The following is a 14,752-nucleotide window of genomic DNA, read 5'->3' on the forward strand; positions in this document are numbered from 1 at the left end:
CATGGGTGGCAAAAGAGTCAGACATGACTTAGTGACTATAACAACAATCTCATAAGATACACTGAAAAGGATACATTACTATGGTATTCTTGACAAAATATGTATCTATATTTTTACAGTAAGGAAATAAGAAAAACAAATATGAAATATTTGTTTGGAGAGGCAAGGAAGAACTCTAGAAAGTTGAATTAGATATTGGAGGTATCAGTATGAACTCAATCCTAAAGGAGATTAACCCTGAATATTCATTGGAAGGACTGATGCTAAGTTGAAGCTCCAATATTTTGGCCATCTGATGTGAAGAGCCGACTCATTGGAAAAGACTCTGATGCTGGGGAAGACTGATGGCAGGAGAAGGCAGCAACAGAGGATAAGATGGCTGGAGAGCATCACTGATTCAATGGACCTGAGTTTGAGTAAACTCTTCCAGGAAACAGTGAAGGATAGCAGGGACTGGAGTGCTGTAGTCCATGGGGTTACAGAGAGACACAACTGAGCAACTGAACAACTTCAAATATACAAACAGTTACACATGAACACTGAAAAGCTTTCTCTACAAAAGGAAAACAACAAAAATAAGTTGAAGTCACAAGATTTATGGATACAAGCAGTTAGAACTCAACTTTATTGTTACAACCAATTTTTATTTACAGAATATAAATCTCTTCAAAAAGATACATTCCTTCATTTAATCAATGGTAAAAGGCCTTATTAAACAGAAATAAAGCCTAAACATCACTTATATTTAAACAGAAATAAAGATTCATTAAAGTTTGTGAACATATAGCAAAACTGCATTTTTATTTAAGCAGTTACATGAATGAGGCTGTTTTTAATTTTTGCACTGGCAACCCCATTTTAACCACAGAACAAATTTTACTTAAATTAACAGCAGTAAAAATGTAAAAATTAAATTTGAAACATGAAAATAAGCAACAAAAACCAGGAAGTATCTTCATTACCAAACAGATTGCAAGTTCTCAGACACTCAGATACTTTCTGAGGCATATCAAATACACCTACCTCAAACGCTGCATTCATTTGAGAGGTATCAATACATTTTCAGTGCTGAGACTATTTGTAGCACTTACAGTATTTACAGAGCAGCATTACACTACTATGTTTCACATTTGATAAACACAAATTTAACCTTTATGCCACAATTTCCCAATTCAACATACAGCTAATGCAATGACAGTTATTTAATGACAGTTATTTAGCTTTTTTCTTCTGAAACCAATAAGGACACTATCATTTAAGAACATGGAATAATGCCAGGTCTTCTTTCTTAAAATAATAGTGTATTTTAAAATCCAAATACTTCGAATCATTGAAACTTCACCCAGCTATACAAAGGCTCCTAAACAGAACAGAGTTTAAAACTCTTCTCTTTGCAAATTCCACCAATTTACAATTACTTTAGTACATGGAAGTAACAGGAAACTTCCTCAGATTACTGAACAATAAAAATGTCAGTGTGTCACTACATAAATTAGGTAGCAGCACACCACAACCATGCAAGTGCTCTTATTTCCACCACTGCTTTGCTTTGGGAGGTGGTCCTTTTCCAGTTCATAGGATCTAGTATTCATGGATATCATCAGATCTTGGTCTCTCTCTTAAAGTCCCTTCCTTAAGAGTTTTGAAATTTAACTAATGGAACAATTCAAATCAGCCAGCTTTTTCTTACTCTTCACTAACTAGTTTAAATATAACACACAATGTTTTCAGTTTTTATAAACAACTTGTGTTTTGTCAAAATGATTAATGGTATTAATACCATTAATGGGCAAGATGTAAACAAAAATATGTCTACATTTAGGGATGAAGAGTGTTTTACAGAGCAACTTTTTTCATAAGTAGAAAAGTCATAGGATGCATAATGCACAGATTTTAACTGGCTGTTTGATAACATCAGTAGCATAGTAAGTGCATTAAGTATAGGAAAGAAGAGAAAGCAGATTCCAGGATAGAACCCTACTAAAAACTTGACTTCTGAATGCCTCAAACTCAAAAAGGTATTTTCTACAAGCACTACCATTATTTTTTCTATTCAAATGGTTGAAATCTGTCCATTTCAAATTACAATCCAGAAAGGAAAATTTTAGTGTAAAACCTGTTCAGAAAAATCCAATTCATCATGTAATATATCTTATTAATTTCAGCTTTTCAAGTACTCACGTAATGCAAACTCAAGCATTTTCTTTTAGAGCAATACATTTACACACTAAACTTCAAAGATGGGGGAAAATTCATCTAAAATAATCGCTACACTTTTCTGTCTGAAGACACCAAACCCAAGACAAAACACTCTAATCACACAAGTGGTATGTAACAGAAAAAAAAGGCGGTTCCTATAACTAATATCTTTTGTTAAAAAAAGAAATAAAAACAAATTGCCCTAATATGTAACCAAGTTTCCAGTCAAACACATTCTAAAATCTAACGAACTATATTAGAATATTCAGAGCAAATCAATTTTGAAATAAAAATTAAAGTTACTTTAGGACATCCTTATAATTCACTTTCCTTGGTACATAATAGTTACTAGCGTTTGCCTTTTGTGTTGAGTGATGCAAGTTGCCATCAATAACAAAACTTTCCTTCTAGCATAAAGCATTCTTAACTCTATTAACTGAACAAATGACTAATATTAAAAGCTTGCCTATATCACTTTGGAACGCAATATAAAATGCTTATTAAAAGCAATGTAAAGCAGAAAATCAAAATGATAGTTTTCTCATTTACATTATGAAGGATTTTGAAAATGGTACAGAAAATGTAAGAAAGAAATACCTATATAACTTTAAAAGTGGAGGTTTTTAACTTTTAATTCAGAGCGTTTAGGGAGAATTTTTCCTTTAAATCTGGAAGCTTTCATAATATGTTTATGAAGTTAAACTAAACATTCCTAGTTCCACAAAAATGGAATGCTGTCATTAAAAGAACAGTTCTATCTTTTTCTGTATTTTACAATCCCCTAATGAACAATTTCATACTTAGAGAAGCCAACTGAGATATGCCTAAGTTGAACTAGAAACTATTATTTATCATCTCCCTTGCACATATGGGACTTAAGAGTCATATTGAGATATATAAAAATTGAAAGTGGTTTTTTGGTAGAAAAAAGTTAACAGCTTTGAAAATAGAAAAGGGTAATACTTCAGTTTGCAATCATAAAACTGCATTTTTAATTTGTTTTAGTTTAGAATCATGACTCAAAAGAATGGAATTCTTACAGGGTATTAATTTAATGTTTGCAAGAATCTAACCTCCAAAAACTAATGGCCAAATAAAGAATGAAAAAAAGTCATATTAGGCACTGAGAGGCTAAACAAGTAAGTACTGACGTTAACAAAAATGGATAACCCTATTTCCAGTTCCTCTTGTTATCCCACTGTACCGCCCCATCTGTTGGTTATTTCCAGTCTAAAACCAAAGAGCTGGATCATTTCCTTACAGAAAAATGTCTACAAAAGGGAAGAGAATGCAAAAACAATACACAATCTCATAAGCAAGATACAATTCACACTAATTTACAAACTTTTATTTACACTGTTTTATATACATTCCAGGCAGACCTAGTTGATGAGTTTTGTGCTCATATTGATCTCAAATGATCACGTGAACAGTATGATTTACTACCACATCTCTTTAATTCCCAGAAAGTGGTGGTAGCATGGGGTCTGGAGGGAAAAAAGTCAAGTATTACTGGTCAGGTAAGATTACACAAGTAGGTAAGGAACAAAGGGGAAAAGAATTGTGGAATTCTGCTTGTTTAAGCATCCAGGCCACTATGGTCTACTGACTAACAATGAGTATACATGAATGCCACTTCGCTAACAACCATTTTCATATTTACAAAATGAGCTTACTATCAGTTATTAGGTAAGGCATTCAAGTTCCTTAACATAAAAAGGCAAAAGACATCTCAGCAAGCCACAGGACAAATTTTAGAGGGATGTTTTCCCTTGAGAATCCCTTAAATGGTCAATTCAAAGGGAAGCAATTTTTAGCTCTATTATTAGGCTGAAGTATGATCCCCAAAACCTGCAAAGAAGTGAGAACATCATGACACCCCAGAGAATGGGAGAAATATCTTAAGTATCTTATTTTGTTCCCAAGATCCACTGCCTAGGGCTAAAGTGAGAGTCTTTATTCCCCTTTACATTCACTTCCTGAATCTCTCTGAACCACTTACAACGGTGTCACAGCAAGCAGCTATGCAGTCTACCAGCAATGGCTCAGTGAATCTCTATTCAAAATAGTCTGAAGAATATGGAGGAAGATAGAAAAATGATCTCCTCTCCTCCCACCTTTCTCCAAGATATATACTGTTTCACTTTTAAGAAGTCAGAAAGCAAAAAAAACCCTCGAGTCCTACATATTCTTCATTGTTCTAAGAAAATGTTCCAGCCAGATGAAAATTCCACCAAAAACAATTTCTCAAGTTTACTCTTAACATTCTATAAAAAGCTATTAACTGTTTAATTGGTTCCTTTCCTTTAGTTAATTAGGTAAAATTCTACTGATCCAAGGGGTAATACGGTTTATAAAAACAAACGAACATTTGCAACATTGGGGAGGTAGGAAACAAATTGTGGCTAACACTGTTACAGATTCAAACAGATTTTAAGATTCTACTCATGTAACTAGAATTTACCATTTTAAATGCCTGTGTTTCTACTTACTTTACTAGTTTTAAACATCTTGAGCTAATCCAAGTATTTTAAAGCACTTATCTGAGAGTATAAGTCATTTGGAATAATACATCAGACTCCCCAGAAGATTTCTCAGAGGATAAATTTGCAGTTGCATATTCTGAATATGCAGATCCATTAAGCCAACCTTGTACATGGGCACTTATGTGACCAAAGTGTGCAAAACTTCTCAGACTAATTTTCTAAGCAAAGTTAACCATGACTGCCTCTCCACATAGCAGTCTTCAAAACTTGAAGTTTGCTTATCTATCCCAAAGACACAAGTTCCTTCCAAATAATAACTGTCATCCTCTCACAGACAAAAACAAACAAAATCAAAAGAAATCAAAACAAACAGAAGCCCTCCTACCATGAGTATTTCACACTGTTACATCAGATTTTAAGTGTACAGGATTGATGTTCTAAATGTTCCTTATTTAATTCTTTTAACCACCTCAACTTATTTCTCTGAAACTACATGTTATCAAGTAATCATTTGCTATCATTCTAAAGACACAGAAACCAAACTAAAACATAAAACCACAGTGTAAGGAATGAATCTGGAGAAGTAAAAAAGAATTAATCTAAATGACATTTTCTTGTTCCCAAATATTATAAGCATTCTACCTTTGTTTCAAAAATTAGTAACTGCTATACTAGCTACTATTTAATAACAAACAAAATACAGAATATCCCAATAAGTGAAACAAAATTTTTGGTTAGAAACAAATTGATACAGTAAAATTTTAAAAACAAACTGTACCTTAAATGACCATACATAGTACATGAAAACATTATTTAATGCAGATTTTGGTAACAAAACCACCATATATATCTATTTCAGGATTATATGGTAAATATTAATATCCATTCCGCCAGACTATGTAAGAAGAGGGAAATTTAAATTCTAAGATGTTCCCCCCTCCAAAATGCTTTCCAATACTTCAGAAAGATGTACCACTAGCATAGACAGTGAATGTATTTCATTCTCCTAAACAAATATTTTTCTATAAACATTCTAAGTTATCTAAACCAGTGTCTGGCATTTCAAGAGTAAATGATTCATTTTACTTACAGTGTGTCAAAGGTTACACTAAACACCAAAAACGTTTATTGAAATTAATCTTATTAAAGTAAAATGTAACAAAAAAAATATTTTCTCTGGAAATTTTCCATTGCTTACACTCAACAAACAGATGAACAGATGAAAGCAGTCACAAAATTCATGTTAAATTTATAATAAATAATTCACATATAACATAGATTAAATTATAAAAGGATTAAACTGACATCTTTGTATCTTTTTGCCAATTTAACAAACTTCTAACCCACCACATACTGAAAGCAGTAGGTATATTTCTTGACATCATTCAGACAATTTAAAAAATAAATTGGTTGTTAAGAGGCATAATTTGTAAAGCAAGAAAACCAAATTAAAAGAATTTTAACAAATATTGACTTTTTGGAATTTCTTAAAGATCCACAAGCACTGTTCAGCTACTTAAGAATAATTAAATGTCTTCTTTACTCAGGCACTTTTAATGCAGTAACCTCAGGCTTCATTTTAAAGTACTGGTTAAAACGAACAACTGCATACCTATCAAGAAAAGAGAGTAACAGAATTAGAGCTAAAAACCTTAATCCTTCCTTTATTTTCACTCACCCTTCTAAGTTGTTTTAAAATTTAAAAGGACATATTTTTAGTTTATTGCACCACCTACTGGACACTTTTCTAATACTGAGATCATTTAACAGATTATACCAGATTTCCTCGCAAACCAACTATTAAATGCATGCAACTTTTGTAACATCTGACTAAAAATAATAACTACATGTCCCTTATGGATTCTAAAATGAATCCAAAAAGAGTAGAGACAAATGTAATGCATACAATAAAATTAAACTTACCCAAGGAAATCAAAATCAATAGTAGAGTATTTGGCTTGAATCAAAGCCCACAATCCCCAAAAGAAATGAGACGCCTAAAAGAAGTAAAGAAAAATCAAGAATTATGATAGTGGATTTCTTTTTAAAACAAATATCAAATTGTAACTTTTTCCTCTTTCATCAACTCCATGCATATTTTCTTGATGCCTTTTTAACACAAAGTATCTACAACACAGGTAATACTGAAGTGCACAATTATCTGCTGCTGCTGCTTCTGAGTCACTTCAGTCGTGTCCGACTCTGTGCGACCCCATAGACAGAAGCCCACCAGGCTCCCCCGTCCCTGGGATTCTCCAGGCAAGAATACTGGAGTGGGTTGCCATTTCCTTCTCCAAGGCATGAAAGTGAAAAGTGAAAGTGAAGTCTCAGTCATGTCCGACTCTTAACTACCCCATGGGCTGCAGCCTACCAGGCTCCTTCATCCATGGGATTTTCCAGGCAAGAGTACTGGAGTGGGGTGACATTGCCTTCTCTGGTATAATTAGGAGCTGCACAATAATTTTGTATGTATGCTTTACTAAAATCTATCACTATTCACTTAGTGAATCTAAGACTTCACTTCCCAAGAAATATTCTATTGTAACCAGAAATACTGTAACTAGAAAAAAATTACTAGCTGTGTGACTGTAAGCAATTTAATTAACCCCTCTGCATCTTTGTTTCCTCATCTGTAAAATGCAGGTGTGATCATTTATAATAAGAAATAAACATCTGGTCTACATTCACTGTTTCTGGCTCATGGCTCCTTGGACTTTCCTAAGCATAAAGCAACTGAAAGCATTTTTTATATAATATCTGGTCTTTTGTCCTTGGTTCCTAAATAGTTCCAGAGCCATAAAAGTGAAAAGAATGTCCAGTTATTCTTTAACAAGTCCCTTTCAACCACATGTTACTGAGGTATCTTTTGGAAAGATGCTACACTTGAGGGCTGGTTGCCAGAGGGAACCAACCAGGTGATTAGATGGTTGGAACTTTCAACCCCATCACCTCCACACCTCAGGGGAGGGAAGAGGAGCTTGAAGACTGAGATAAATCAATGGCCAATGACTTAATCAATCTTGCCTCTGTAATGAAGCATCCATTAAAACCTAAAAGGAAGGGGTCTGGAGAGTTTCCAGGTTCAACGAACTACAACCTATGCACATGCTGGGAAAGGGAGGGGTGTGTTCTACCCTAAACTCCACGGAACAAAAGTTCCTGAACCCAGGACACTTCCAGACCTCACTCTACCATACTTCTTCATCGAGCTTTCTTCTGTATCCTTGTAATATCATTAATGATAAACTGGTGAACACATGCAAATATTTCTGTAAGGTCCGTGAGCCACTCTGGCAAATTAATAGGCCCCAAGGAGGGAGTTGTGGAAACCTCCCATTTATAGTCAGTTGATAAGAAGCACCAATAACACCCTAGACTTTCAAGTAGCATCTAAAGGGGTGAGGGAACAGTCTTGTGGGACTAAACCCTGAACTTATAGAATCTGATACTATCTCCAGGTAGACAGCATCAGACTTGACTAAAATATTTAAGACAGCCAATCACTGCCTGCTGAGAATTGGAGAACGTGTGTGTGTGTGTGTGAGTGTGTGTGTGTGTGTTGGGGGGCAGGAGGAGGGGAGAACCACCTCAGAGCAACTAACACTTGCATACAACAAACATCCAATAAAATGTTAATTATTATAATTACACAAAACCAGAATGACAAAAATGAGGAAGACTTTAAAAAATGGTCTTCTATCTAAGGATGTGTCTCAGGTATTGAAAGGTGAATTATGAAATGCCCTCCTTCTTTTGAAAGTCTAAGTCAGCGGTTCTCAAAGTGGTCCATGAATCCATGGAAGATTCTGAGACCCCAAACCATTTTCATAATAATACTAATATGTAACTTGTCTTTATGACTCTGTTTACATTTGCAGTAATGGAAAAGCAATAATGGGTGAAGCTCCTGGTTCCTTAACATAAGCCAAGGCAGCAGTATACCAAACTGTACTAGTATAATGGTCTTATTCTTTACCACCACACACTCACAATACAAATACAGTCTCACTAAAGAATGTACTTTATGAAGCCATTAAAACTATTAATCTTATTACATCTCCACCCTTGAATACACAATATTCTGACATTCTGTGAGATGATACCGGAAGTACACATAAAGCACGGCTGATGCCTACCAAAGTATGAAGGCTGTCTCAAGGTAACACACATATGATTGAGTTGTGACCTAAACTTGCACAATTTTAATGGAATATCATTTTTACTTGAAAGAACAACTGACATATGAACTAGTTATTAGACCTGGGTATTTGGCAGACATTTCTCAAATATAAAAAAAGAGAACTTGTCATTTCAATGAAAATAACTGACAGTATTTGTTGCCAATGATAGACTTAAGACTATTCAACCTAAATTAGAACACTGGAAAACCTGTGTTCAACTCTGTGAGATTATCAGCTTCTCAATAAAGTGCTTAATATTTTTCTGATATTGGCAGTGACATAAATAAGTGTGATTTTTCAATGTATAATGAGATGCATCAACTTCAAGAAGATTATACAACTTAATAAATGCATATTTTCCAAATAACTAATGAATGACATTAAAATTACAAAATCACACACTGGTATAACAGGCATTCAAAGTGTAAGGTAAACTAACAAAGTTTAATGTAAAAGACTACAAAAGTTAACTGCTATGTTCAGATTAAACATTACTACCAACCTTTAAGAAACTAATACTTATTGAATTTTGGTGAAGCATCAAAAAAAGAATATCCACGGATCTCTGAAAAGGCAAAATACTTCTCTTTCCCAACAACATATGTGTGTGAAACAGGACTATCTTCACACACTTCAGAGAAAACAACACATTATATGAGATGAAATGCAGAAGCAAATATGAGAGTCTAGCTTTTGTTAGGCTAGACATCAGAGAAATTTGTAAAAGTATAAAATTATGTCATTCTTCTCACTGAAGTGTTTTCTGCTATGGAAAGTAGTTACTTTAAATTTTTAAAATGCTGTTTATGTTAATATGAGCTTTTTTAAAAAATATATATTTAGTAAATATTTTAAATTTGTTTTAATATTCAAGATGGTAAATACTGATAACTAAACCATATAAACAAGATCTCATAGCGGTCTTCAAAAAATTTTTTAAAGTATAAAAGAGGGCAATGAGAGCAAAATGTTTGAGAACCCTAATAATATAAAAAATCATCTGCAAGTAGTATCTCTATTAGTCTGGTTCTGTAGTAGGAAAACTAAAATCAGGGGAAATTCTACACCTAAAAACAACATCAAAACAGCTCTCCCCAATGTTTCAAGCACTGTTATCAACCGTATTTCTCAATTTTTATTCATACTGTAATGTAAAATAACTAAATGATTCTATAGTAGAGAAGCATTATACATAGAACCTCACTTATTTTGGTAGGTTAACACCTTTTACAGGCTGAAAATGAAAAAATTATATTTATATTAGGCCCCTATATATAAATAAAAAGGAAAGTGAGGGAACAGTCCATTTATTATTTGCATTCTCAAAAATGGAAAAGTGAGAATACTGAAGTACAACTAATATAATCATCTGTGATTCTATGATTTACTAATACTATTTCTCTCAGATTTGGAAGTTACAGATATGTAAGTCTATCAAAGAGCATTTTAATTCCTAGGCTACGCATATCTGTTGCCAAGAAAAATTAGAAGTTTTATATAGTGAACAAATAAATTCGCAAACTCTTTTCTGAAAACCTCATATAACTTTAATATATATAAATAATACATATTTTTATGTTTATAAATATATAATTATACAATATAACGTTACTTAGAATATGAAGTCTGCCAACAATGTGTCTAAAAATTCGCCAGAGCTTAAAAAACCCATGCATGATCTATTTGGTTTTATAATGCAAATACCTACTTTTGTTTGTCATCATCTCAACATTAATTAATTATAGTAAACAATCAATAACAAGTGAAGTCTTTTAATATTTAAAAGTCTGACCATGCCCTGAGGAATAAACATTTACCAGCCATTTATTTTGGGGCTTCCCTGGTGGCTTAGATGGTAAAGGATCTACCTGCAATGCGGGAGACCTGGGTTTGATCCCTGGGTTGGGAAGATCCCCTGGAGAAGGGAAAGGCTACCCACTCCAATACTCTGGCCTGGAGAATTCCATGGACTGTACAGTCCACAGGGTTGCAAAGAATCAGACATGACTGAGTGACTTTCACATAATCATTTATTTACAACATCTACACCTCGATCTTATTACTCAAACCTCTTTTCCTCCCTTATCAAAACAGCCTTATTCATGACAAGTGATCAAGGAAGGAGGAGGAAAGAGTTTTAAGACACATCCATAAGGAATAAGAGGAACTTGCCAGAAAATACAGGGAAAAGGGCATCCTAGATAGAGGGGAATAATCTATACAAAAGCATACAGGCTTAAAACACCTTGGAGTGTTTAGAAAACATGATGACTCTGCTAGAGGAGGAAGCAGGATGTGAGACATATAGTGGGAAATAAGAAAATCTGTAGATGCTATCATTTATATGTCACTCTAAATCATGGGGAGCCATAAAGTAGAAAAGTGACACAATCAGATTCATAAATTAGATTCTAGTTATTAGAAAGATCACTTTTAAAACGTACAGTATGAATTACAAACAGAAAAAACCTAAAGGTGAAGAGACAAGTAAAGACTAACATAGGTGAGAGATTAAGTCCTTTAATCATAGGTCATGAAATTAAGGAGAGACGGGGCGGAATTCACAGAATTTCAAGAACTAAAAAAAAAAGAACCTGAAAATAGAAAAAGTGTGAGAAGAGGAACACTTGAAAGATAATTCCTTCTTTCCTGGTTTCAGAATACAGCAACAGAACGCACATCATTTTAATTAAGTCAAAACAGTACCATACAGAATAAATAAAGGGAAACAGGACAGGATGCCGAAAATAAAATTCAAGTTTGGACACACCGCGGTCAAATGCTAATGGGACCCTGGAGAGATACAGTCCCCTGGAGCTTGACAGTGGGAGGAAACTCAACTTGGGATCATTAAGAGAAAGGGCGGTAAAAGCCAGGGAACTGTATGTAAAGCAGGGAATCCCCGGACAGCCCAGTGACCAGGACTGGGCACTCCCCCTGCTTAGGGCCCAGGTTCAATCCCTGGTCGGCAAGCTAAGATCCCGCAAGCTGTGTGGCACTGTCAGAAAAAACAAAAGAGAGAAAGACAATGGGGCAGAGTCCAAAATCTGAACACTAGGAAACACTAGAATGCAAGAGAATGAGAGGAGGAGTAAGAAGAAAGAAGAGCCAGAGAGGCAAACAAGCAGGAGAGCACAAAAGAGAAAAACCAAGGGAAAATGGTACCACAAAAATTAACAAATAAAAAACTGGAATCAATGGGAAAATATACTGTCAAACACTATGGAAAGATAAAGTAAGATAAAGACTTAGAGAGTTTTAACTGGATTTAGCAATTACGCCATTATTGTTAAGAAAACCCTATATTCTCTACTTTAAGATCATGCTTAAAAAAGAATAAATAGAAACAACAGGCATCCTAGGACCAAATGGAGAGCATGTCATTAATGTTCTAAAGTCATCAGAACAGTAGGTAAAGAAGTCACATTTCAGCACATCTTCTTAAGATGTATTCTGAATGGCTCTGGAGAAATGCTACTTTTAATACTATGGAAACAGTACACCCATGAGCCACCATTAGGGTCTATTTGTAAAGACTACATAGCAAATAATTCCCATGTCAATTGTAGAGAATTATATTAAAACTAAAAAGACATAGTAGCTAAAAGAACTGCAACCCAATATTCAATTTGTCTCAACACCTTAGCTGAAAGCTAAGCTAATGGCATCATGTCATTCTCAAAAATAATTTAAATGAATTAAATTTTGAAAAAGTAGATGCATCTAGAGTAAAGAGAGGTGGGTCTTGAAAATCACAGAGCATTAAAATACCAAAGATGTGGGAAATAACTGTTTATCAAAGGTCATGAAGACAAAATACTGTGCAGTTATGAACACAATTCTACTGGTTCTTCCAATCTACTTTTAATCACGTTAACATAAGTTCATGTGATGATTACATGTATTCTGGAAATAACCTCATTTCTCATAAATCTATCCTTGATTATGTTTTTTACAACAAAAAGAAAGAGAATCGGTATTTTTAAAAAGTGCTTCACACTTTAATCCTAACTCTAACTCAAATACATTCATTGAACAAATAATTTTATTGAGCACTTAACCTATAGTTTGGCACTGCTGTTCTAGGGGCTGGGGATACAGTAGTGAATGAAATAATATCTTTGTCCTTAAAAGCATTACAATGGGGAATTTTAAACACTCTTGTTTGGTCATTATTTTAAACAATTAACAAGTTCAAAAAACTCAAAATGGGAACTGCTTAAAAAATAATGGAAAACTTTTTTTAAGCTATTAACATTGTATCAAGAATCTTTCATTAATTACTTAAATTTAAACTTACCAAAGCAAACTGATTGACTTGAATGAAGAGTATTTCTACTTCCTTTTCAGTAACTTCAGTTCCAAAACCCTTATATTCTTTGTAGGCTTCAAGGTAAGAACGCAGCCACTGGCCCTGTAGTTCTCTATCTGGATAAAGGCTATAGTCTACATCACTCACACCTAAAATAGAAAAGTACACTGAGACTTTTTAAAACACATGACATATCTTCTGTCTACTTTAATAATGCGCACCATCTACCTATTTTTTCAGAAAAAAATTATTAAATGTCTCCATTTTTTGCTGGAACACTAGATACTATTAAGTAAATAGAATTTATTAAAATAATAAACCAATCATAACATCAGTTCAGTTCAGTGGCTCAGTCGTGTCCGACTCTCCGCAACCCCATGAATCACAGCACGCCAGGCCCCCCTGTCCATCACCAACTCCCGGAGTTCACTCAAACTCATGTCCACAGAGTCGGTGATGCCATCCAGCCATCTCATTCTCTGTCGTCCCCTTCTCCTCCCGCTCCCAACCTTTCCCAGCATCAGAGTCTTTTCCAGTAAGTCAACTCGTCGCATGAGGTGGCCAAAGTATTGCAGTTTCAGCTTTAGCATCAGTCCTTCCAATGAACACCCAGGATTGATCTCCTTTAGAATGGACTGGTTGGATCTCCTTGCAGTAAATATTCCTAATTAAATTCTAATACACAATACAGTTGATCACCATAATCAATTTTCACTGCCTCAATTTTTCCTCAAAATGTGAAGTCTGAACCACCTACCATCAGGTGTCACAAATCTTCATTCACCTCAGTACCTCAGGAGATTCTTATGATTCTTATGCACTCTAGCATCTAGAGCATTTTCCAGAACTGTGGCTCTAAAGCATCTTTAACCATTACTCCCAACGTAACAAACGTATTTCTTTTAAGTGGATAGACCTTTATATTTTTTGTTTTTTGGCCACACAGCATGTGGGCTCTTAGTTCCCCAACCAGGCATTGAACCTGCACCCCCTACATTGGAAGCACGGAATCCTAACTACTGGACCACTAGTGAAAACCATAAATACATTTTTATATTGAAGCTTTACACACGTACCTGATACTACATTCCATGAAACAATATTTACCCTAACTACACCTTCCAACTCTGATATTTTCTATTTCTTTTGCAGTCTTTGCTTTAATTAATTCCCCTACACATCAGATCTCATGATGTGCAGTTTGAAAAATATTAATCTAGTTCCGAGTATTTTGCCTAGCATTCAAGTTGATCCTAAGTTGATCCAAACTTACTTCTCTGGTCTTATGACACTATTCTCCTTCACGGATTTTATATCCTACAGGAATAGGTATATTCACCTTGAAGATTTCTTCCTTCTTCCTGCAGTGCCCTCCTTTCTATTTGCATATCCAAATTCTACCTTTTTCAAGTTTTTTCTACACAAAATCATATTAAGATCACTGAAGCTTCCTCTTTTGTATCCTCAAGAGTGAAGCATATTCATGGTGATAACTCTTTTTATGCACAACTACTCTCCCTTCCTATAGATAAAGAAATGAATTCTTGAGCTTCTTAGTTAGATGACATTCAAAA

The 14,752-nt window shown here is 34.4% G+C and overlaps 1 protein-coding gene across 1 annotated transcript in view; it reads right to left on the minus strand.

Moving 5' to 3' along the window:
- Positions 1 to 594: 594 nt before the first annotated feature.
- ETNK1 (ethanolamine kinase 1) overlaps positions 595 to 14,752 on the minus strand; it is a 54,483-nt gene continuing 40,325 nt past the window's right edge. Inside the window, exons 6-8 of the mRNA XM_055394352.2 lie at positions 13,167 to 13,327; positions 6,609 to 6,682; positions 595 to 6,297 (exon numbers count right to left, since the gene is read on the minus strand). Of these exons, the coding sequence (XP_055250327.1) occupies positions 6,225 to 6,297; positions 6,609 to 6,682; positions 13,167 to 13,327 (308 nt within the window). The 3' untranslated portion in view covers positions 595 to 6,224. The remainder of the gene's footprint in view (positions 6,298 to 6,608; positions 6,683 to 13,166; positions 13,328 to 14,752) is intronic.

Source organism: Moschus berezovskii, chromosome 6 (assembly GCF_049115385.1).
Source record: "Moschus berezovskii isolate FMDL1 chromosome 6, NW_MosBer_1.0, whole genome shotgun sequence".
Classification (NCBI taxonomy): Eukaryota; Metazoa; Chordata; class Mammalia; order Artiodactyla; family Moschidae; genus Moschus; species Moschus berezovskii.